The 25,716-nt window shown below is 42.4% G+C and overlaps 1 protein-coding gene across 1 annotated transcript in view; it reads right to left on the bottom strand.

Annotated features, from left to right (window-relative positions):
• Positions 1-3,028: 3,028 nt before the first annotated feature.
• LAMB4 (laminin subunit beta 4) overlaps positions 3,029-25,716 on the bottom strand; it is a 41,844-nt gene continuing 19,156 nt past the window's right edge. Inside the window, exons 18-35 of the mRNA XM_032105249.1 lie at positions 25,570-25,690; positions 24,460-24,637; positions 22,952-23,095; positions 22,490-22,721; positions 20,735-20,892; positions 18,998-19,222; positions 17,671-17,891; positions 16,405-16,501; positions 15,713-16,088; positions 15,189-15,349; positions 11,889-12,094; positions 10,809-11,012; positions 9,090-9,234; positions 7,056-7,260; positions 6,315-6,453; positions 5,880-6,056; positions 4,722-4,875; positions 3,029-3,381 (exon numbers count right to left, since the gene is read on the bottom strand). Of these exons, the coding sequence (XP_031961140.1) occupies positions 3,242-3,381; positions 4,722-4,875; positions 5,880-6,056; positions 6,315-6,453; positions 7,056-7,260; positions 9,090-9,234; positions 10,809-11,012; positions 11,889-12,094; positions 15,189-15,349; positions 15,713-16,088; positions 16,405-16,501; positions 17,671-17,891; positions 18,998-19,222; positions 20,735-20,892; positions 22,490-22,721; positions 22,952-23,095; positions 24,460-24,637; positions 25,570-25,690 (3,283 nt within the window). The 3' untranslated portion in view covers positions 3,029-3,241. The remainder of the gene's footprint in view (positions 3,382-4,721; positions 4,876-5,879; positions 6,057-6,314; positions 6,454-7,055; positions 7,261-9,089; positions 9,235-10,808; positions 11,013-11,888; positions 12,095-15,188; positions 15,350-15,712; positions 16,089-16,404; positions 16,502-17,670; positions 17,892-18,997; positions 19,223-20,734; positions 20,893-22,489; positions 22,722-22,951; positions 23,096-24,459; positions 24,638-25,569; positions 25,691-25,716) is intronic.

Genomic DNA, 25,716 nt, shown 5'->3' with positions numbered 1-25,716 from the left:
GTCTTCTGAATTCACAAAACAAATTCCGTTTCATAACACTGTCATATTTTTTAAGCTTCAGTACAACAAACATTTTTGTCCCCTGCTAACAGAAAATGTTTTACTTTGCTGTTGTTAGAACCATCTCTGATCCATGGCAGATGGGCCGCAGTATTACCCCATGTGCGACTGTTTCATTGCCACTGGACTTTTTTCTGTCCCATATTTTTTCAACTTTTATTGAAGTTTTCTCCTTTTTTTTTCCTGTTTCATAGCCTTGTAGAAGTCCTATCCTCCCCTATAGGCTCCTTTGTGCCTTGCCACAGACAGCATGAAAACACGCTTTGTTCCAGCCTGGGGGTGACCCTGCCATGCGACATCAGGGATTGAGCTGGAGCTTCAGCCACGGACCAGGGTGGCCACCATCACCCATAACTGTGGTCTTCTTTCAGAGGTAACTGAAACCACCACATTTAGTGTGTGAGTGATTAGGAACAGCAAGCCTGTGTTCCTCCCTCTCTGCAGTGCTCGTGACAAATAGTGAGTGGGAGTATTTTAATTTGATTCTTCCAATGATAAAAATTCAGTTTTGTGTCTTGCTCTATCCTTGCAGTTGGTGAACCACCCTTACAGCCCTGGAGTGTCTGTGTTTGTGCAGGGTTGGAAGTCTTCTCAAAGAACAACATTTCAGAAATTGATCCCAGTGGGACCCACTTGATCACCCGTTTTCTTAAACACTGCAGTGGTTGAATGCCTAGTAGACAGGGCTGATATGATTTTGATTAAATGTATCTTTGATTATATGTCCATTTGGTTAAGTGTTGTTTGCGTTTTGATTAATGCCATTGAAGTCAAAATGCTCTACAGCAAGATACTTATTTCAAGTTTTTTCAAGAAACAGTTTTCTGAAGCCACTTCTCCCCACAAGGAAGAGGTCCAGGGGGAGCTACAAATAGGTACCTTTTATCTAGAGACAGCATTTTCCCCACAAATTGACTTTGAAAAACACTTCGGAAGTTTTTGCATCACTTCCAATAGGAAATGCTGCACAGCTGTAAACCTCAGAAGCTGTCACAGACTGGATTTGGAGTTCTGTAGTCGCTGATCCCATCAGATCTGCTTTCTTTGTGTGTCTGAGCATGCTTGGAGGCAGGCAGGGGAGGTTAGACTCTGTGCTGACTTTCTTCTTCCTGCTTCTCTCTTCCTTCCAGCGATTTCTGTTTCCCCCGGTGGATAAATCTCCCCTCCAGGCCTGTTTAACTGCCTTGTGTTTACAGATTTCTCATCCATGCAACTTATGGAAAGCCATACCACAATTCTCATAGTCAACAGTGGATTTTAGGAGGAAGTTCTCTTTCAACTTTTTGCTTGTGAATTCAGATTTTTAAAGCCATGTATGAAATAATTTTGGTTTATACGCAATTGGGAATTTCTGTTTAAGGGCTTCAGTTTGCCTCTTCCAGGAGCAGTGCAGCAGAGATGCACTGAAACCTGCAGAAAATCCTTCCTTACTTGGAGACCTGTGTGTGAACAGCTTGGTGTGTGCTCCGAGTAAAACAGAAACACTCGATTTCATTAGGGCAAAGTCAGTCTAAATACAATTACCTGATTACGGCCTAATAACTTAGAACGAAGCCTCACACCTCACAGATTATTTTTTTTAAGTGCTAAAGTAAAGAAAATGCTGACCCACAAATTGTGTGCATTCCTGCTTTCAGGTGGCTTTGTTAGATTATATCAAAATTATAATTTGATTCCATTATTTTCGCAATAGAATGTGTCATGGTGCAATGTATGTTGCACATTGCCCTGGAGCACAGCTGGTTTGAGTTAGAGGAGTATCTCTGAAATCTCAGCCAGCAATTCCCACCCAAGCCCCCAGCGCATACCAATGCTACTTTAGCTCTTGTAAACACAGGGTGATAACTATGCAGTGTTTATCTCCGTTGGATCGATAAGGATTGTTTTACGGGTGCTGCTGGCATGGGTAAATGTTAAGAGCCCTGTGTTCCCGAAGAGCATTCCTCTTTTTACAGATGTGGTCTGGGCTGCATCCGAGCTCTGAAGCAGCGCCGTGCTGAATGAAGTCCCTCGCGCTGGGACAGTCCAGACAATCCGGGAATGACACGACTCATTTTAACTGAGGGAAACCCATCATTAGTCTGCTCTGTGTCCTGCAGGAGTATGTATACCAAGGGCGGGATTTTTAAACTGAGGCATAGCTCACTGCAGTCTTTTTAAAACTCTGGCACTTCTATAACATTTGCTTAGCTGCAGTTTCCTTTATTTTTATTAAAAAAAGGAATTGCAGAATAAAATTTAGGTCAATTCATGCATTCTTTGCGGCTACAAGAAACTGCTGAGTAAACCCTGACTTCTGTGAAGTGCTGCATGTGGGAGAAGAGCTGGAGAAACTGGTTTTCAACATTTCTGGCCCTTAGACTCACTGCTTAAACCTAAGAGCTGGAGTTATTCTCCAGTTGTTGTTTGCATTAATGAAAAATGTGTGAAACCCCTTACAAGCATAAGAAAAACAGGCATCGCAGGAGCGCCATTGCCAGAGAGAAGATTTTTAAGGTGCTTTCGGCATTAAGCATCTGAGCACTGCCATCCAGTGGGCACCGGGGAATCGGCCTTGTCGCCCACCGCCAGTGGCCCCGCGCTGCATGGAGGTGCTGCCCGTCGCATTTTCAGTGAACCCAGCGGAACCCTCACATCGTCAGGGTTCCTGGTGCACCCCCTGCTCTGTCTCAGTGAAGATATGGGGTTGGAGCAGTGACAGTGCCTGGGGATGCTGCTGGTTGCCAGTAGGGTTGGCTCTAGGAGCCCTCTAGGACCCCAATCCGGGTCGGGGCAGCCCCGTGTGGGGTCGCGGCACAACCACGTTATTTAGGGTTTGGCAGAAGACACAGGGTGTTGGGAGTCTGTCTTTGAGGCCATTACCAGCAGCTCTCTGAGGAATCTTCTGCATTTCCAACCCCGCTACCACAAGATGCCCTAGACTGTGCACAGGAGTGTATTGCAGAGCTTCCTCAAAGACTACACCTGATTACTAAATCAGATGGTTTATTAGAAGGTGTTTCCTATTTCTATATAAACTCAACTGGACAAAAGAAGAAAAAGAGAAAAAAAAGAGAAAATTGCAATATTCAGTAGGCCACTTCAGATGCACTTCCAGAGGACAGCGTCCTGTGCCAGGATGCTCAGGATGTGGTAATCATGATGACTTCAGCTGCATTTTACCTGATGGTCTGTTCAGATCCTAACTCTTGCATGTTGCATACTTGCTTCCCTGCTCCATGATTTCATTTTTAATGGCTATCACTTGTTCCTCTAGTTGTCTCAGTTGCTCTGCCTTATCTTGTTTGGTTTGATTCAGTTCCTGAAGCTTCTTCTCCAGATCTGGAAGAGCAGAGACATGCAATGATGCTCACATTTGTTGTAAGTAAAATCCAGGGATTAGCAGCATTTCTTTTCCCAGAAGTTTTAGAGGCAGTACTCCCATTTCAAATAGGGAATATTATATATGCAACTGGAGGGAAAAGTCTGGCTTCTGGATAGCAAGAGGAGCATGACAGCCTTGAAGAAATTAATTTCTCAGCATGTGCTTTTGTCCATCAGCTAGGATGGAGCTCTTAAAGGACTTGGTTTAAATGCAGACACTCAGAGGAACAGTGTGTGCACTGATGTGTGTAAAGCCTAGACAATTCGGGCTTAGGTCTTCCTCACTTGTGTAACTGTTTTCTGCTGGTTCCCATAAAGCTACACCAATGTAAACATATTGGTAATGAGTTAAATCCACAGTATTCACTGCCTGTTTCTAATGCCCTTATCATCTGGGCATTTGGAGTGACTGGGATGCTCTTAAAGCCTTTCCTCGAGATATGTCTCAAAATATTTATTTGGATCCTGTCCTGAAGAGTTTTCTCCTGGGACAGAGTTTCAGCTGTTTTGCTGATGTTACATGGTATTTTCCAGTGTTGAACCTGGCAGGATCCTAGGCCTAAGGATTCCTAGTGAGAATGCCCAGACCTTCACTACAAGGAGAATTAAGTTCCCTGTGTGCAGGGACATGAGATGTGCTCTTCCTTTTTGGTGACCCTGTAAGCCTACATGAGGGCCTGCGTGGGCAGTGGTGCCAGTAAGGCCACAGCAGCCACAGTTTCCACTGCCCATGACCCCTCTGCCTGACAGTCATGGCCCCACAGATTCAGGGCACGTCAGCTTCAGTCTCCACAAGCTGGTAATTGTACCTGGTTTGTTTTGCCATTGCTCAGAGATAATGTCTGAAGGGGAACAAGTATGGAAAACAGCTGCCCTACAGCTCTATCACACAAGCCCTCGCTCAGGTGGGAGAAAGAGAAAGAGCATAGAAGGATCAAAGGTCCAAATGCCCAAAGCAAGTGCATAAATCAGGGCCTCCAGCTAAATCTGCAGCCAGGTTTTATGCAGATTTTGCACTTGCCCTGTTTTTAAACTGAAGAAAATCACTGCAAGTTCCTGTATGGACAGTTCCTAAACTTTGCTTATAGCAATCTGTTTATGTCAGAAAAAGTACCTAAGCCACATCAATTCATCTGCTTTTAAAATGAGTAGCTTCAGGCAGGGTTTTTCACCAGGTAAATTGTTTTAAACCTAATTTCAAGTGAACCTAGTGTGTTGGTGTCTGTGGGCAAGGGCTTCAGCCTTGAATTCATGACTATCACAGTGTTTACCACTCATTGGGGAAGTAAGAACACCACCTGTTATTCTTTTTATCTTCTTTTCAGTCTCTTCAGCCAGTTTTTCTGCTTCTTCTTTCAACTGCTTCACTTTTTCTAGTGTTATTTTTAGAGGTCCTTGGGTTTTTAGCTTTTCTTGAAGAATGGTGTACTTTCTTTTAATGTCAGCAACTTCCTGTAACAAAATGCCATTACTTAGTTTAAGAGCATCTCATAAGTAATCTGGTGTACAGAAGGAGGTTTTAATACTTTTTTTAGTCATCCTCTTTGAACCAAAGTTTAGATTTCTCATTCTCCTAAATATTAAAAAATATATCCCTAATTTGTAGATACCAAAAAATGCTTTTTAAAACGTGATAGAAATCAATTAAAACAAACTGCCAGTGGAGTAATCTAAAGGAGAGAGAAGGGCAAAGGATATAAAGAAAATACTACTTAAGATATTTTAAGTGTATGCTGTTTTTACTTCTGTTGATAGGGCTTTCCTGTAAATTTCATTTTGCCATAAGGCTTAATTAAAATTTAATGAATTATCTGTAGCAACTTTGGGGTTTTCATTTTTCAGTTGTGTTAATATTCACTGGCTAATCCATCCTCTGCTGATCTAGGTTGCTGTTGCGGCTGCAGTTTAGATTTTGCCTATGGTTCTTGTAACTTGGAAGTATACTCATGTTCCACTCTTGTGCTGTGGTTACTCGGTTGTTGCCGAAATTTTAGCAAATTTCTACCTGCATTTTCAAAAAACTGAGCTACTGGAAAGCACCAAGCCAATCAAAAACTCCAAGTAACTCCCACAGCAATTTTCTCTGAAGGAGAACAGCACAGGATGAATGGTCAGGCTGCTTCCATCACTCATGTATTTTAATATCTGGTTTTGTGATTTGTTCTGTTGTGTTTACTGGTGCCCATGGTGACTACAAGTCTTATACACAGTGCAAGAAAAAATGTCATGGAGTAGCCAGAGAAATGTGTATGTTTTCTTTCATTCTAGCAAGCAGAAGTATATGCCAGAAACCTTAATATAAAACACAAATTCTTCTTAACGTGTGGCATTTTACACTGCATGGCATAAGGAAAATGTTAACAGTTTTGATGACAGCAGGGCAATGCTTCTGAAGCAAAAATACTCTTAAATATGGAGGAATTTTTTTTCCCTTAACACGTGACAGGAGAGCTTACATTGTCAATATTCTGGGCTCGCTTGTGAGCTGCTTCTGCCTCTGCTCTTGCCTTTGTAGCTTGATTCTTGTTCATCAGTGTTTTTGCCTGCCATGTGGTGCTTTCATCTTCCATCTCAGTCTGTTTGGCTGACAAGTCATTTAGTTTATTGTTTGTCTTGTTCACTTGGTTCTCAGCCTAAAACAGAGCAATTGAAGGCTGTGATTTCTTGTGCAACGTCCATCCAGCTTGCAGAGGGTGGTAATGAGGGACAATCAATGGATTAAGACACCCTTAAGTAGTATGGATTTGGTGTCATATCTGTGCCACATTCTGGTTTTATTTATTTAAGTTTATGTTAAGAAACTTAAAGTTTCTTTAAGTTAAAAACTTAAGAATGAAGTATCTTTTTCTAATAAATATAGCAAATAAATTAAAATATTTACAGCAAGATACCTGAGAGATTTGTGTTCTGATGCCTTGTATCTCTTCATTTAACTTCATGATGGTGTTTTTGGAGTGTCCTTGGGACTTCACAACATTTTTTAGTTTATTATTAATTTCATCTACAGGTGGAAGAGCTTTAGCTGCTTTGCTAAAATGGAGAAAAAGAAGCATGTGTAGTATCATGGTGTGGTGAGCAAAACAAGAACATGTTTCGAATGCACCTATGCTGACATGCAGGAACGTTTCCTCAAGTCCAACAACCACCATTAAAATTGTGGTAAGTTGGTAAAGCAAAACCTCAGAAAAGAACTTTGTGTGGGAGCACCTGAGCTGCTGTTCTCAAGGTGAGGTTGGATGCTGCTGGCTGCTTGGTGGTACAGTGCTAGTAGGGAAGACTCAGGGGTGATCATGTTTTTTCAGTTATTGGTTCTTTCTCACCCTTCAAACCACCCAGTGAGCCAGATGTAATGCTCCACTAGGTCCAAGGTGGAATTAAGTAGCTGCTTTGGCCCCTTGGACTCAGCAGGCAGAGGAGCCAAGAGCTGTCAGGAGCTGCTTCCTTTCAGCATGTTGGCTCCTGCAGCCTGAGCAGCGATGGCTCCTTCCTGCTGGAGAGGCCCTGTGGAAAGGGCAAGGTGAAATCTCCATCTGAACTTTTTCTCCAGTGTTACTGGATACTGCCAGGGGTATGGAGCTGTTCTACTGCGCACAGTTCCACTCCAGTTGGCACATCAGTATGAGAATACTTACTCAGCTTCTTGTGCCTCCACCAGCAGTGTCTGAGCATCCTCCCTTTTTATGTTTCTCTTATTATTCAATTTGGACTTCTCACAGTGATTCATAATGCTTTTGAGTTTGCTAAGCATGCCTGTGAGCTCTTGTGGAGTCAGGGGAAGGTTTATTTGCAGAACATAATTTGCCACCTTCTCAATGTCTTCTGGAGGTGCGCTCTCATCTGCAACAGAAACGGAGCTGAGAGTATCCTGAAGTAGCTCCTTCCTTCCTTCCTTCCAGTAAATGGTCATTATGGCTGCCTACCCTTTGAGATATGTGGGAGAATAAAGCTGACAGGCACAGCAAGGGGGTAAGAGAATTATCTCCAACATTTTGTAATTTAATATTATGCTTCCAGGTACTGCTGTTAGTGTTGTCAGAACTGGCTAAAATGAGGATTTGAACCCACTTTGAACTGAGTTATTAAAATTCTGATGTAGGACAGAGCCTGTGGAGGGTTTTAAATCAGTGTCCAGCACAGCTAGATGTGTCAGAACCCATTTCTCCCTTGGCCCACAGATCAAAGAGGTGCTGGCTAGGTTGGGGTGTGAACGGAGCTTTTCAAGCTGGCCACTGGGTGTAATCCCTTCCCTGGAGTTGCCACAATATTGAGAAAGTGGTTCCTTCACTGGTTAATGAGAAAGGCTAAGCTGCAGAGGGAACCTGGGTCAGACTCAGATAGAATGGGAATTTACAATAGAAAAAAACCATATTTTGACAATTCCCATTACAAATGAGTTTGTCCTAGCTCTTTGCTAAGAGGCAGAGGCATACACAGAGAAGTCAATGCCTAGTGAAGTCACATCATCAGTTCTGTTTTCTGCTCATTTCCTTTTATAGACAAGACCTTGTGTGATAAAACAGTTGAGACATATTAAATGTTTGTGTTAATCTCCAGAGTAAGTCAGCAAGCATTAAATAGAAGACATTTAGTGTGCAAACAGTAGTGCATTCCTGAGAGCTATTTTCTGTAGAAATATGTTCATGCAGAATCACCATTCACATCAATGTTGAGTACAGCAGATTTAATATGTGTATGCTTCTCAGCTGTTCTGTTCTTAAACTTCAATTAACAAAACAAAGATTTGAAGAAATGCTTTTATAATTGTTAGTAAATGCTGTATGTCTAGTAAGAAACATAAAAGAAGAGTAAAAGATGGAATTTTCTGTGGCTATCAAATAAAAATCTGAGACTCTTAAGGAATTAAATGGACCTAAACCTTCCAATTCAATAAAATAATGTAAATGTTTCTGAACAAAAGAAGTCCTCTGTCCTCTGCCCTCGCTCCCATTTGGATGTAGAGGCAGGAATGTCAAAAGACTGCCAATGTGCAATCCATAGAAATTTATGAGGTCAGCTACATTGAGGAGATTAAAGAAAATCCTGCCACATTTGAACTCTTTGATGTACATCTGGTAAAAAAATTTAGGATCTGTTTTGTACAGCATTTTTCTGCAATCGCGAGAGTGGAAAATTTTTAGCATATATACGGTTGTTTTGCTATTTTTTTTTATGAGAGCTGTGAAGTTCTACCAGAATCCTTTGATTCCTCGAGTTACAGCTTTATGGAGACGATGGAGCGGGATGTGTCCTAATTCCCACGCTCCCTATGGAGAGCCTCTATTTATGGGCCTGGAAGAAGGGGGTGGAATAACAATTTGAGGATGCATTGGACATGCCTGGCCATTATATATTGTATGAAATTATCTTAGTAGTCCTTTACTCGGATAAACCAGGAACAGAGGGAGTTACTTGCATGCTTCAAATGAAACACAGTAAAAAAGATGATAATCAGAATGTAACAGATACATCATAAAATTGGTACAAAGTACTGTCACCTGGGAGAAAGAAGCACTAGAAAAAAGGGATTGAAAAAGTTTGCACAGCTCAGGAGGTAGATGAGAAATTTCATGCATACACAGCAAGATCATCTTCTGGCTGTCTATTATGCTGTATTATGTTAGAATATATGTATAAAAATTGAGTCAAAAAGAACATTGCATATTTACCTAACAAGAAGTCTTTCACTTTTTGGATGAACTCCTTAGTGATCTCTCCATCAACTTCAATTTGATTCTTAGCCATCTCCAGTTGCCCATTAAATTGTGAGCCTTTCAGTTTGCTGTCTTCTGCTATTTTTCTCATGCTGTCAACCTGGAAATATTATTAGAAGCAGCAGTGCCATTTTCTGGAGGTTATCTATCATTGCTTCACAAGTTGAGCTCTGACAAAAATGTAATTTTGATCCAAGCCTCAGCTGGAATCACTTGATGTGGCTTTGAAAAGTAGTAGGAGACCCCTTTGGGGAACTCCAGAAGCTGCTACATCTTGGCCTTCATCTGGCCTCAGAAAAAGCCTAAATCAGGCATTTTTTCTCCCTGCAACCACTGCTACACCACAGCCCAGTTGTTTCTAAAAAACAGTACTGACAGTTATTGCAGTACTGTAGCTTGTCAGTGATCAGATTCAGACCTAAGCAGATCTTACCAGCTTCAGACCTGATTACAGAAAACATAATTTCATTTGTCATTTCATACTGGGCTTGCTGTTAAAAAACACTTAAAGAGGACACAAGGAAGGTAGAGTTAAGGCTTGTCTTTAAAAGTTACATTTCACCACTAAATTAGTATTCTTGATAATTTAAATGAGAACTTTAGATTAATTATAAAATTCCAACAGTATTTTACTTTGATAGGGTCTTTGCCTTAAAGAATAGCCCAGGTACATCTGTGGTCTGCAGAGGGAAGAGATTTGGTCTTTTCCCAGGCAACAAGAAACATGCCGATGCTTTTATTTCTGAAATGTCTCAAAATAGTTCACCCATATTATCACGGAGCTGCCTGAGGCTGGTGCACACCAAAGGCGATGTCCCGGCAGCCTGGCTGGCGCTCCCCAGCTCGGCAGATGCCTGTGGCTGCCGTTGCTGCGTGTCCTTGGGCCCCAGGGCGGTGCCCCAGTTGCTAATTTCCACGCCTGCTGGCTGGGATGCAGTGTCGCGTGCATTTTCAAAAGAGGAAATGGATGCCCAGGCATCCTGCAGGGACAGGACAAAGCCACAGCAGAATGGAATTTCTGCTGGAAAATGTGTTTTGCCTATAACTGTAACAGGCATCACCTCTGACTGTTAATAAGAACAGACTCTTTACTGGCGTTTTGGGATTTGTCTGTTTTGTTTCCTTGGCATATGTTGCACTGGCCACACTTTGCTTGAATTATTTTTCACTGCTACTGTGCAGTACAGTCGACTAATTGATGCCCTCTTAAATATCACTTGGGGCAGAAAAGCTTCATCTTGAAATTAGTTTCAAAAGCTATTTATTGGCAAACATAAGAGTAGTATGAAGTTGTATAAATAGAGCTTAACACCATGCACAGCAGTAATCTCATTGCAATAAGCATGTCAGGCTACTGACAAATGGTGCCATTTGAATCTTTCCCAGTAAAAATACAGACAATACTAGCCTGAAACCACCAACTCCCATAGACACAGGGCACCATGACTTTTGAAATCTTGGCAGCTGTGAGGAGGAAGACCTAGATAAAGCCAGTCTCTTGGTGGGGCTGGCACCTGGTACTGAATCATGATAGGTCTATGATGTTGGCACAAAGTCCATCACTATGTCACTGCTCTTCGTCCTAAGAGCAGGTGAGTTTTTGTAGATTTGTGACCTCCCAAATCTCATCCTCCATCCATTTCACTGAACAAAGGCAGGTTTGATATACAGCACCTGATTCTCAGGTTCCTGTAGCTGAGTAGTCAAGTTATTTAGCAACACAGCAGTCTCCTCAGCTTTCCTGAAGGCCTCAGAGGAGAGAGGAAGAGCTCCACTGCAGTCTGGGCCACCACACTGCCTTAGTCCGTGACTGTCCTGGCACAAAGCTCCCCCACAGGCTGCTGTGGTACATGGCTGGTCTCCTGGCACACCACAGATCTGCAATAAGGAAGATGCTTATGTCAGGACTCCTCTGGGGGCCTGAGATACATTCCTGAGGGAATGAAAATGTTTGACATCATATGAACATTGAATATAGGATGGGATTTTCCCTAAGACACAGCATCTGGTCTCTACAAAGAGGAGTATCACTGCCAGTTACAGGTCCCTCTCCCCTGATTTGAAGGATGCAATGGCAGCCCATGGCTCTGAGCATCCTTGCAGGAGCCATCTGTTAGGCTCCATGTGTTACACTAAGAGCCTTGCTTCACTCTTCTTTAACAAAAGGGCTGAAACCATTCCCTAACCATATCCAGCCCATGGGTCAATGGCTTCTTGTAATGGATCCAGGTAATCTCTAACAGAAAAAAGTGCCATGTCTAGCCCTCCATGTATTTTGACACAGATGTGGAACGTAAAGGCTTAGGTGGATGATCTCTTCCAGATTTGTCATGAATTGGTGCTATCAAGTATTCATTGCTGCCCTGCAAAAGAACAGAAATCCCCTTCTTTCCCATAGGTGACACAAAGGATATGTGAGCACTCCCCATCAACCCTAGGACAAAGTCACTCTGCTTGGTTTAAGTTACTCATGGAGGAGGTTTGGGTTAATCTTTCTGAAATTACTCTGATGTCCTCTTGAGACTAGAGAGTGCTTAAACAGTTCCTTGTGCTGGGTCTGCCCTGGGAACAATGGCTTCCAGAAGGTTGGAAATAACTACAGCTGGGAAGTGCAACTGTTTTTGATGTGACTACATGGCTGTGGCAAGGAAGTGCCATTTTCTAGAATTAAAAATGCATGTAAGCACCATTTAAAAAGAAAACCTACTACAACATCAAAAAAAGATACTTTTCTTTAGTTTTCACAGTGCCTACCTTTTCATTCAAGTTTTGGATGTCAGGGCTTTTGATCATTCTGAGCTGTTGCAGCACATTGCTTGCTTTTAAGACCTGATGGTCCAACATAGCGAGTGCATGGTTCCTGGTGTACTCTGAGTATCTTACAACAGGGGTTGTCCCCCTGCTCTTCTGTTCTGCCAGCAATGATACTTCCAAGTGTTTCCTAATGTTGCTGACGGCCTCTGTACCAACAGAAATAGGGTTTAGTACCAACTGTATTTGGTTGCATTCAGTTTGTGCATTTACTTGAATTCTGGACAATTGGTGAGTGACAGGTGATTCACTGATGTTTGATTTGGGACAGCAGGGAAAGACAGGAACTGTCATTTCCTCAGCCAAGCTTTTTAATCCTTTTCTTATCCTGTTGCCAAATAGAAATAGTTATCGATGCTCATAAAACCTGCTAAACTAGATGAAAATATGGTGAATCCTATGTCATCCATAGGGTGCCAAGGTGTTTGAGAAGCCAACAGAATAGACAAAAGTGTGAAGAAGATCCCATTATTTGCACTAACTGCTACTGAGCTGTATTTATCAGTAGCTCATGCATTGCTGCCATTGTCGATTTGATAAAAGCTTCTGACATTTACAATGTTTTGGAGTTTAGGCAGGAAAACAGTTTCTGCCAGTTGTCATGAAATGATCAGTTCCCTGATTGTGAGTCAGGAAAGCATAGCACCCAAGAGTTAAGTGATCTGCTAGACTGAGACCAAAATTTAGATTACAAATGGGACTATATGAGGGCTCTTTTGTCTCTGGAAAATCCAGTTTCAGGACTGATGCATTAAAAAATGCACTTCCACGATAAGCCACGATAAGGCCAGGCAAAAAATGCTTTCCGGCAAGAGTCTTGTTTGGTCAGTAAAAGCTTTTCCTTAAGTAGGCTCAAAAGGGTTGGAGAATATTACATTTTTTGCAGATTAATAGCCCCAGAAAAGGATTCAGGCCTTTTGCAACACACATAATTTAAAGCTGCTACTGCTGCTGTTGAGGTTTCCTAGATCTCCAGGGAACCCAGATTTGTCCCCAGGTTCCTAGACAGAAGTATGTGCAGAGCCAGAAATGATGTGTCAGCAGTGAAAAAGCATTAGAGGTCTCTGATTAACATCTCTCTTTGTGCTGGTGACTGACTCAGTTACTAGTTGAAGTCAAAGACAAGACACTCAAGTCCTGTGTGCTTTGATTCAGGCTCTAAAGCCCTTGGCTGTGCTAAACATTGAAGCTGAACAATGTTTAGTTATCATGTGGAACCAGGGCTATTTATTTATCTCGTAATTCTTGGAAACAATATACAGTTTAAAGTTAGCTCCTAATACAAAATACCTGGCAAGAGACTGCTGTAACTCTATATCTAAGCCAGAGACTTTTTTTCTGTGCAACAATCCCATTGCAGGAATATTTCACAGTGGTTCAGCTCTGCATTAAGTGGCCTGAATGCATTTTCCACATTTGGTTTGTGATGGAGCTGCAGAGACTCCAAGTTCCTTTACATTAAACACAGTGTCTTAGCCCAGGCTTGATTCACAGCCTAGGAAGCTGCTCTCACTGCATTACTGTACTGCAGCAGCTGCAAAGCCAGGGGGCCAAGGCTGGAGAGCCATAATTTAATGAGATCTCATAGACTGCAAACATTCTTCTAAGGACACTTGTGTCTTGGTTTTTCCAATGGTTTTAATTCATCATTAGATATTGATGTTTCCAGGTCAGCTAGCTGAATGTATGCATGTGAGGAAAACGCTGACTCCCAATCCTCTGCAAAGAGATGTAGGCAGGAGCTCATTCTTCACATGTGTCTGGGGCACAAGTGCCAGATGCACCCCAGATGGTGTATGTGACCATATCCTGCTCCACCCCAGCAAAAAAAGGGAAAAAGCAGACAGAACCAGTTAGAGGATGTGCTTCTGGTCCAAAATGAAGATGAAGAGAGGAGCTAGTCTCTTCCCTCAAGCTGGTTATCTTGAGGGAAATGTTACTTTTATGCTATTAGATGCTTGGTAGCAGAACCAATGAATATTTGTGGCCCTGATACGAAATTCAGCGTAAATTCAAGGTCTTCCCGTCCCCACACTCCTATGTGCTTTTTATAGGGCTGTTTATCTGTCTCCAGAGGCCAAAAGATGAAGTGGGTTTGGAATGTGACCAGAGAGCACCATGGATGCTTCAGCTGTGCGTCCACTGACCTCCCTGGGATTTATTCTTTGTCTTTCTGCCTTTCTCAGTCTACACAAGGCTCAGTTGAATTGGGAAGCAGAGCCTGGGAGAGCTGTGCTGGCTGCTCACACAGGGACCTGAGCTGAGGAGCTGCTCCAGGGGGCTGCCAAGTACAACAGGGCACGGGAGCCCTAAATCTTAGTTAATCCCTCTTTTCCCCTCTTCCATTCCCTCCACATCACATTTTGTTGACTTTTCCTTTTTTTTTTTTTTTTTTTTTTTAAATCTTATCTAGGCCGAGTTTTTCTTTCCTGAATGAAACACAGAGGAACTGTAAGTGGGAGTGCATTGCTTGTAGCTTGTGTGTTCTGTGGTGGGCACCCTATCTTCTGGGGGTTCATATCTTGGCAGTCATCTCTTGGGAGAGGATTCTGCTGACCATCTCCTGCCATTGTGGGTGGTCTAGCATCTGTTCAGAGCCCTGCCTGGTACATCCCCATCTTTATCCAGAAACCAGTCTGGGACATCATCATTACAGCTATTAGGAGCTGATGGAGACTATATTTAGCTCAAGCACAGACGGTGTAATTCTTTCAAAAATGCCAAGGAGCTCTGTTCTGCTTTCACATTCTTTGATGATGGAGAGCTACTTCTGTATCACATAAAGTGAAGTATTTTCCCATGGGAACACTAAGAAGCTGCACTGTGACACTATGCTTTAATTAAACAAACCATTCCTGTACAAGATCGCTTAAGTATTCCTATGAGCAAGAGGAGTCAAATGTGGGGGGAAAATCCTTTGCTGTTCTACTGCATGGTCTGTGAGTCTGTACTGAGAAACTGGGTGACTTTTATATTATTATGTAAGCATTTGGATTCATGAGACTTCTGACTGATGTGACCCTGGCACATGCATCTGAAGTTTGGGATGCTAGAAATCACAGCATTTTAAGATAAAAGAGAATTTGGAAAGTCAGTATAAAATGTTGTTAGTGTCAACATTTTTGTGCTACCACAGGAAGCTAAAATCTAGGGATCTTTGAAATGTTGTATGGTTTAATGATGAGAAAGAATCCCAGAATTTCAGGGAAAATGTCCACCCATTTCAATTCAATGCTGGCTTACCTTTGAAGTTCAAGTAATGAAAACTTTGATGCAGATGTATTTTCTGTTGTAGAAGTTCAAACACTAGGTCAGCTTCTTTTCCAATATCTTCTATGTTCTTGTTAAGGTCAGGAAACTCATGGGGCAAACTGTGAAGGGGATCCATCTGTGTAACTTTTTGTCTGAAGGGGAAAATACAAGTATGCAGAAGTCAGACTAGATTGTTCTTAAACTAGAACTGAGTTGCACAATATTTTAGAGGGCAAGAGATACATTTATAAATAAGCAGAAACATTTAATTGTAATGGCTTATTTAGAAGACCTTTAGTATGAACTGGAAAATTCCAGCATTTAATTATGTCTGTATGGGTTAGGCATGTATTAAGGATTATTTTGTTCACAGATCTATTGAAAACAGTGACTTAGTAGTCCAGCATCTGTGTGCTGATCAGAAGTGGGACTTGATGTGTAGGGAAAGCTGGTGGAGTCTGGGGGATGACAGTTTCTCAGCCAAGGGATTTTTTCAGGAGCAGCCTAGCCCTTACTGAAGGTAGCCCTGAAAATCCCTGATGCCTGAAAGGGCCTCCAGTGAAAGGACAGGATGTTTCAAAATTTGTTCAGTTTCAGAAATGGCATCTTCAAAGGCTTTGAAGCGCATGTCACAGCTGGGCATTCGTCCTCCTTTATCTTCCAGCTTTGCTGCAAACCTCATTAACCCCTGCACAGTCTGAGCAAGGGCAGCAATTTCAGTGTCCCACTGATCAAAACAAAGATGACACTGACGGCAGGAGGGAAAGTCCTTCTCAAAGCCGCGGCCGCACTGGTCGCAGAGCCGGCCAGTGACGCCAGCACGGCAGTTACATGCGCCGGTGGCTTTGTCGCACGTGGGATGGCGGGTCCCATCCAGGTTACATTCACATGCTGCAAGAAAGGAACACAGGTTACATCCAGTTTTTCCCTTTCTGTGGGATTAATGCTTGCAAAAGGTGCATTTCAAGGTAATAAAAGCAAACCAGTGTTTGAGTTAGAGCAAGTTGGGCTGCACAGTAATGGCTCTTCTTCATCTCTGACTTCCATCTTAACCATTGAAATAACAATATAGATAATATAGATGTCCATCTCATACACACAAGTATATGAAAGGCTGTTTCTCTACGTGTATGCCCTGTGAATATAAAAGGTAAGCATTTATGTTGAGGCAGTTTCTAATCCAATTGTCCCACTTAATAATACTTACAAGCACAATGCATCTGGGGATTGCCGAAGTAGTTTTCCTCACATTCATTACAGCATCTTCCACTGTAACCTGGCTTACATGGACACTGGCCTGTAACCTGTAAAGACAGTTAGGACTGAATAACTTCCAGCAGAGCCATAGGGCTGGATATACATTATTTCAGCTGTACAAGGACTGCAGCAACACTGCTTGCCCACAGTCTTTGAACACCATGGTTTATACAGTATTGGCCCAACTTTCCTGTCTTCCTCCTGAAGGTTCTGAAAACAAAATGCAGTCTGAGAAATGGCTTTACTTTACTAATGTCAGAGATTTTGTATGATCCAATCTACTGATGCCCTTTGAGAACTCATCCTTTGTCATCTGAGAGGATTCTTTTTCTTTGCAAAACAGACTACTTTTTTATTTTTGCTGGATCAAAGTACTCATCTGAACATTTCAACTTTAAACTACACGATATATCAATTGTAACTGAAAACCTCGAAGGTGTATCATGCACATTGCCCTAGAAAAATTATTTTGTAATTCAGCTGTTAAATTAAACTGCAGGGAATGACAACTTTGATAACTGCTAGTAGTTCTTTGAGGTCAAGAACTAAGTTTGCTATAAAAAATAATAAATCTACTAAATAAACTGGAACAAGCTGAGAGCATATTGAAAGAAAAATGTGCAAACACATCAGCAAGACCTTAGGATAAGCTCCTGGTGCTCTGAAGTCAATAGCAAAATTTCTGTTGACTTCATGGGATCACAGTTTCACCTCTCCATTCTGAAACTCTGTTTAATTTTTTCTACATTCCAATCCTAAAATGTGCACAGGAATTAAAGATGAGAAAAGGTACTCTAGTAGTCTGCTAGATGAGGCATGATTAATGTAATGGCCACAGCTGCTACTTTATGAAAATAAACACTTTAAAAATACTCATAAGACTCTGGGGTCCAAGCTTGGATTTCTTTCTTCCCTATATGCATATTTATGAGGCAGTTTTTTCCTATGTGACATCTTTTTACAAAGTATTTCCAAGATCCACTTGACAAAGAAACAACAGGCAAAGAGAAATTGCTTACCAGCAAAGCCACATTATCAGAACAGCACTTTTGATTTAATGACTCACAGTGTGATTGCACCAACTACAAACTTTCAAAGAATTTTTTGTTTTCAGGGAGTATGGCAAAAAACCAATCCTCATTAATAAGAGGGTCCCCACTTTGTCATGTCAAAACACCAGCACCCTGATTCCTGGAAAGCAGAGTAATTTTCTTGCCTGGTTGCACTGGTTGCTTTGGGAATTTTTTGGATCACAGTCACAGGTCTGACATCCTTTTCCGCTAGCCAGGTCCCAGTAGCCAGAGGCGCACTGGTCACATGTGGCACCCAGCACATTGGGCAGGCAAGGACAAGCTCCTGTGGCTGGGTCACACAGGCAGGCTGCATCCCCCCCTGGGCACATGGCAGGGTGAACACCTGCCAGATTGCACATGCAGCCTGGAAAAAGAAGGACAATTACTACAGCAGACAGTAATACAGACAGCTGATGGACAGTCAGAGCTGGATATAAAGCCCATGCTGTAGGTTTCTTTCTAGTGACTTCGAGCACGTTTACTCCAATACACATTACCTATCTTTCTATAATGACTTATATAAGGCTTTGAGAAAACTTACTGTGAATGTTCAACACTTTTAATACAGGCACAAAAAATGAAGGCTCAGTGAATTTTGAATCTTATTAGAATGCAATGTTAAATATGTTGGGTAAGGATAAGTTGATTTACAGTAGGCATTATCCAGTGTGGGAATCCCCAGTAAGCCAAGTAAGTTAAAAAGCCTTCCTTGTGAGGAGCCAGAAGTTCTTGCTTAACCATTTCTAACAGACATCTTCCAAGAATGAACAAGGGATGGGCTTGGACTATATTTTAGAGATTCCCAGAAAAACAGTTTCTTGACTACACTTATGATTATCTTGGCCATAGAAATTAAATCCTCGATCAGGCACATTTCTGAAAATGATTATTGAGAAAAATTGTGAAGAAGCTCGTGCCTTGCTTTTCCTTACCCTCCTGCCGTTCTGTTCAAAGTGCTGAGTTATTGATGAGTCCTCATGGAATTTATTAAATTGCCTTAACACTCTCACTCTAGCCACTTAATGAAAACAACTGGTAAGGCAGGAAGTTCAGCAAGGGATCATTTGGTTAACTGAGCATTGCTTAGTTGGCATCAGCCAATGATGTGGATAAACAATTATCTTTGATTCCTTTACTCTTGATTCCTTCCTGAATAAGCTGAATGAATATTTATTTTTCTAACAGTGAGTACGGCCTTCATTTCACAAATGAGTATTCTCTAGGAGTGATATTTAGTATGAGATTTAGTGAGACTTGGATTACAAAGAATTTAATAGATGTCATATTATTTGTATCACTGATATATTTATACCTGGTAATTAGAAAAATGTATTTGTGATCTTTATATTTTGCTCTATTCACCTGCTTTAGTTTTGCTCTCCCTCCAAGGTCTAGCCTCTCCTTATAGCCTATTTTTGTTAAAAAATTTCTTGGTAGTAAAACACAGTTGCAGTGCTGTTACTTACTTACTTTGACAGTTTTGATTGAGGGCTGAGCCAAAGTAACCTGGTTTGCAGAACTGGCAGTTTGCACCATGGGTGTTGTGTAAACACTTGGTGCATTCCCCGGTGACCCTGTTACAGGACTCTGGGTCTGTCAAATCAATGTTGTTGTTGCAGGGACATGGTGCACAGTCAAGCCCAGGGCTGCTTGGGTTTTTGTAGAATCCACTAGGACACTCATCACACTGATTGCCTGTCAGAGGAAGGTAAAAATAATTGCTGGCTGATGGCAATTCAAGTGAAACATGTAATTTCCAGTAATATTGTTAAAAGGTTCAGACTGCCTGTTCAAATGCACATTTCCAACGGAAAATATCCACCTGTTTGAGACCATTGCCCTTTAATCCTCTGATCAGTTTAAATTATATCTTCCTCACTGAAACCTGATGGAAATGCACCCTCCTCATCCCAAGTTGTTTATACCAAGGAAGTCCTTTCAGCAAGAGCAAATAGATGCCCCCTCACACAACACCTCCAAACATCTTTTTTCATTGAAGTCCATTCAATGGCAGTAGTCAGGGTTGACCATATTTGCAGGATTTTCGTTGGCCCTTCACTCCAACAGCAGCATTGGAGGGTGGGGGGTGCCCAGGAGTTCAGATGAACTCTGAAATGCTCTGTCCTTGTTTGCTGGCATTACAACTATTTCTGCATTTCATCCCAATGCCTGCTCTGATTTGGGTGCTACCTCTGCATCTCAAAAACCTTTTTTGTGCAGGCTGGTGTTCCTGGAACCACATCCACTGGTTCATCCTCAGCCAAGGACTCTGTTCCTTCACCGTGCTCCTCAGGACCCAGAGCCTTTCTCAATCTCTGAGAAAGTGAGAGCACTGCCACAAAGGTGACCAAGTCTTGCTGGAAAGGAGCAGGAGGAATAAAGTCCAAAACTGAGGAGTGCAGCGATTTGTGAGGACAGAAGTCCCCTGGGTGAGTACCAACAAGAATAATTTTGGGCCTATGACAATTACTCAAGCAAAACCACTCTTGACTTATAATGGAACCTTGCCTAAGTAAAGATGACAGCATTGGTTTAATTTTCAGCAGTGCTTCCCATTAAGCTTTGGTCCCATCACAGGAGATCTTTCTAATGCCCAGGGGAAGGGAAATATCTTCAGCTTTCACTTCAGCAATTCAAGCTAAGTCAACAAGATCTTAGGAAATGAGGAATCAGTTTGCTGCAAAAATATCTGCATTTGAGACAGCTGAGAATAGAAATCTCATTTCTAAAGTGACCATTTGAACCATGAAGCAGTCACTTTTACGCATAAATGTCAAAGAGTTTCCTCTACATGGAGAAAGACTTTCTCTGATTAGGAAATCTTATCAGCTGTTTTTGATGCCCTATTCTTTCCCATTTGGGCTTCCAATGCTTCTTTTTCAGAGGTGATGAGCAACTGCAGTTCTCCCCGCACTCCCCACCAGATTAATGGAGTGCCCCTGGAGAGGAGATTTCCAGAGAGTGACATCAGAATAATTAATGTCTTCACTGTATCCACATTTAAAACACTAACTGCACAATTCCCATTCTTCTTAGTCAGAACTTACCCACATAATTTCACTAAACCTGAGTGCTAACTCTTCTTAGCTGTTTTTTTACCATTACCTCACTTGTTATTTCTGAACATATGACAGATGGAGGATGATCATTTTTTTCTCTTATGTTAATTTTAGTAGTATCAAAACCGGTCCTTACTTTGCTTCGTACCTGAATATCCCTCGAGACAATTACAGACTAGCTGTGCAGACTGGGAGTCCTGGTAACAGGAACGTGCAAAATACCTATTGCTTGTAGGTGCCCCTGGGCACATGCATGGGCGGCAGGGTTCTCCAGCCAGAGGATTTCCATAATAGCCATCCATGCACCTGCCAAAGCAGTCAACACAAAGCAGGACAAATTGTCAAGTGCTCCATGCAGGTGAATCAATTTATATGTATATATTTAAATTAATATTCCAGATCATTGTAATGCTATCTCCGTCAGTTGGTATACATATATCAAGCTTCAAAGGTGTTCTAAAATGGAAAATCAGAGCTTCATTCTCAAAATCTGGAGCAAAAAGAAAAAGACACGTTTTCCTTTCAAGGAGTGTTTGGGAAGACTTTCACCTACTCTGGAACAATTTTAATCTAAATGATTATGATATGGTATATCACACATGTTCTGCGTAGGCAGCTAAAACCTGCCATGTAAATATTCTGTATATTTGCCTATCAGCACATATATTCATCTATTTCTATACAGACATACACAGAGTGGTTGGCATGACATTAGAAAATGCTGGCACAGGCAAAAAAAGCAATGATTCATAACGAGCACTCAGAGAATACTGCATATTTTAGATGGAACATATGTATTGAGCCATGCTCTGTCTGACATGTTCTGCAAACCTGGGGAAATGGCTCTTTCAAGGTGCTGGTGGGTGTGCTGTTACCTGGACTGGTGGGAGACTTTCAAGGCTCCCTGGGGGCTCAGCCACCCTTCCTACCACTGCTGTTTCCGCATCCCAACCCCCTGTGGTTCTGCAGCTGTGGCAACAGCAACACAGTGGCTTCTGAAGCATCCTGTCTTTGATCTGCTTTACTATGGCAAATGGGAACACAGTTCTCCATATGTATACAGGCAAGGCTAAAAGACTTGGCTATCTAATTATCCTCCCCCTGGGGTCTGGAGATCCTGTAGAGCCACAGGGCAACAAGTGTTTCCGTCTCCCATTTTTAATCTGTTTGCCGTCTACAAGTACAACAGCCAAAGACTGTACTGTCTAAAAGCACCGCAGGAAAAGCTCAACAGGTTTCATGGGGAAATCCTCTTAAAAGTGAATGACAGGTACAGTACAGCCAAACTAAACTAAACAAACTTAATTTTGATGTCCATGTTGAACTGTGATACTGCTTCCAGTGTACAGAATAAAAAATAGGAGCAGTGTTCTGAACGGAGCTGGAACATGTGGGTAAAGTCATTTGCTGCTGATATGGAACTAATACGACCAGCAAACAGGGCATGTTTACTTATGTTCCTTAGAGGTAATTGCAGGTATTAAAATGAGTATTCAGCACGAGGTTAGCCTCTTGATTAACCTCGTGCTGAATTTTAAATTTGAAAGCTGGAAATTTGAAAGCTGGCAGGAGTCAGTTTATCCCACATGCAGTGCTTTGTGTGTGTCTCCAAGCATATGGTGTCATGGCCTCCGTGTCTCAAATGCCTTCTTGCAGGGAGCCCACTGCAATGCTGAGTGCATGCCCGACCTGCAGTCCACCCACAGGCATTGCATGCACACTCCCACATGCATTTGCCAAAGAAATAGGTACCTGACATTCAGTAGCCAGGCTCGGTTTCATCCTGGTTTGGGTACATGTTTCCTGTTAAGGTCATCAATGCATTTGTAGACCCCCAGCTACACAGGCATTTTGGAGAGCACCAGTGTCTGGGGGAGCTTTGCAGCACTGCCCATCAACTGACCTTTCACAGTGGCTTCCAGCTGTAAACCCATGGCAGTTGAGGCACACTCCAGTCAGAGGGTCGCACAGCTCCGCATGGCCATTACAAGGGCAAGGACGGCAGTGGGGGAATCCAAAGTACCCAGCCAAGCAGCGGCTGCAGCGCTGGCCATCCACCTCCCGGCGGCAGGAGCACTGCCCTGTCACCTGGTCGCACAGTGTACTCAGCGAGCCTTGCGGGTGGCACTCGCACGCTGGAAAACACCAAAAGCAAAGCTGTATCCTTAAAGTATTCCTGCCAAGCCATCCCATTGCTGACGCTGCTCAAAGGCAGCCAGGCAGCAGGGATGGAAAATCTGTTATTTGTGGAAACATTTTTTATATTGCTTCACACATAATCTGGGATTCAAAGCCCTAAAAATTGAGGTATGGGTGAAGAGCCAGCTAGTGGTACTGGTAGTGGTGCTGGCTGCTGAGCACTCACCGTAGCAGCCATGGAAGCCAAAGCCGTAGCTGCCTGCAGAGCAGGTGTCACAGCAGCGTCCCACGACGTTGGCTTTGCACTGACACTGGCCCCCCAGTTTACTACAGTTGGCATTCAGCGACCCTTGGGCATTGCACTTACATGCTGGCAAGGGGAAAGAAAATCGAAACAGGTTTGGTTGTCAAGGAGTGTTACTGCTTTCATCAGCTTGCAGGTTTCACACTTTGAAATAGGTAGGAAAGAGCTTGATTATTCTTATCAGGGGTTCACTAACCTGATGATGGCCATGGTTTAGATCATTTCATGGTGTAGCATCAATGGTGATGGTATATCAGACACCAGCACAAGTCTTGGTGTTGCAGTTGCCACATTGAAGGCACTGCCTTCAGCAGGCATTTGGGGTAGGACAAAAAGGGAGTAGCAAGTGTAGATCCAAATGGAGATATCCTGAAGTCTAGAAAGGTTTGCTACAAATCTGCATCTAGCTGGAGCATGGGACATAATCTGCAATCTTGTACTTAGTCTGCATCTGTATACTATTTGTCTCTTTCTGGACACTTTGGACTAACTTGTTGAGTGAAGATGCTCTGCTAACTCACAGAGGATGTTTTCCCAGAATGCTCTGGAAAGCACTAAAAAACCAAAGTGCTGCATTTCACTGGGGGAATCTCATCACTTCAGGAATTAGGCTAATGGGGAGTTAGCACAGCCCAAGCCTAAATGAGGGGTATACTGGTTGCACAGCCATGACCTCATCACCTGATACTAGAGTGAGGCATCAGTCCTTCTAAAAATCACCCAATCCAAGTAGATTCTATCTCTTTGGAGGCATTGCTGCATGGCTCCCTGAAAGGAGCAGGCCACCAAAGTTGTTCGGAAAGGCCCCTCCTGTTACTGGAAGTGCAGAGAAGCTCCATTTCTCTGGGCCAAATACCTGGGAAGGTCTGTGAGCCACTGAGCTCAGCTAATCTTTCCATGGTGGGTCCAGGAGGCTGCCTAGGAACTTCAAACCCCACCTGCCATTGCCTTCTTGTTGGAACATCATCAAGGTTTTCTTGATGAATCTCTTCCAGTATATTGACTTATGTGCCATCATGCCTGGAATCTTACTAAGGCATCCAGCTGGCCTACATCATCTAGAGAGAGGGCTTAGAAACTTCTCTGTCATTTTGCAGCAGCCAGAAAAGTAGGAAGGTTACTCCCTTGGCCATATGGTAAAGGCATCTGATACAAACGCTCTTCAGAAGACACAAAATCACTGCCATGGTCCCTGACATGCTGCTCCATGAAGCCCCTCAGGAGTGATGAACTCGGAGATTCATGCCACCAAGAGGTGTTTGTAGCACACATAGGATTCAGTGGGATGTACCCTGTGCATCCATGGATACCATGTGCTGACCAGGTTCACTTCTACTGCGGGCTGAGAGCTCTACAATCAACATATCCTACAAACTCAAGGGAAAACCAGCAACTGCCCAGCCGAGCTGCCTGTGCAGGCTGGTCCTTACCGACGGCGCCGTTGTGAATTCGGGCTGACAAGCTCACTATGAGCCGTGCGCACGCTTCGGGCAGGACGTGAGGCCCAACTTCAGATGCAATTTCAATACAGTGATACTTCTGGTACTCATCTAAATCCTTTTCACTGCATAAATTCTCCACAGAGCTGATTCTGGGAATAAGTCCAAGCTTTGTCATTAAGAGAGAAAAGAAAATATTTTTGCTTAGATATATTGAAAACCAGAATTTCCCACATTCTCTTAATGTGCTTTCCATTGCAACAACAGAGGCCTGGAGCACTGGGTTTCCAAATCTGCAGCTGTGCCATTCTGTCATCTAAATTCACATTTATTCTGAAGGTCTAGACATTCCCTGAGTTCTTCAAATAAGAGAGACTGTGTTTAAAAAAATAAAATTATAATAAGACCTCAGATATGTGCTCAGAACTGGTCTTGCTGTGCTGGGTTAGTGACTCCAAAAGCAGCATCTGGCCAAAATTTTTACTTGTATTACTACGATAGAGAAAAATCAGCTGAAGGTTCTATGTCCAAGTATAGCCAGCCCTTGTCAGGTCCAGTTCTACAGCAATAATTAGAGAAATAGACTTAAAAATATTTTTCTCAAGAGAAGGACCTAAAATTAACACCCAGTTCCTGACTTGATGGAAACTTGGGAAATATCTGGACCTGATTCCCAGGAAGTACACGACTAATTTTACTTTTCCATGTCATCTTTAATAATAATACCCATGATCCCTACAAATTAGAGATATTTTGAAAAACCAAGTGATGAGGAGCTGCACAAATTTATATCCATAGCTACAGCATCTTGTCAGCATATGTGGGCTGTGTTCATAATCAATGAGCAACAGATAGAGGTACATACTCTGACTATGAACATGTGCAACAAGTATGGCTTGATGTATTGCTCCATGAAAATTAAACCAGATACAATTCTGCCTTTCCATACAAAAATATGCAAACAGTGCCAACAGAGATAAGCAGAACCTGAACTTCTATTAAAACACACTATAAATTATTTTAAAATACTTCTAAATAGTCTGTAAAAAAAATCACTGTGTATAAATACAACCTCAAGGGACTTGTGACAGAACTACTCACTGAGTCAATCAAGATGAATGATTTTGCCTTTTTGTCAGAGGCAGAGAGCTGAGAAAAATACACATCCACAAAATATTCCGTTCCCGGCTCCAAGCAGACTGGAGTTTGCAGAAGTGCAATCCTGTTTTGCAGAAATTAAGTACAGTT

Source organism: Corvus moneduloides, chromosome 4 (assembly GCF_009650955.1).
Source record: "Corvus moneduloides isolate bCorMon1 chromosome 4, bCorMon1.pri, whole genome shotgun sequence".
Classification (NCBI taxonomy): domain Eukaryota; kingdom Metazoa; phylum Chordata; class Aves; order Passeriformes; family Corvidae; genus Corvus; species Corvus moneduloides.
The sequence above is the reverse complement of the archived record's forward strand: the minus strand, read 5'-3'. Positions and strand labels throughout refer to the sequence as shown.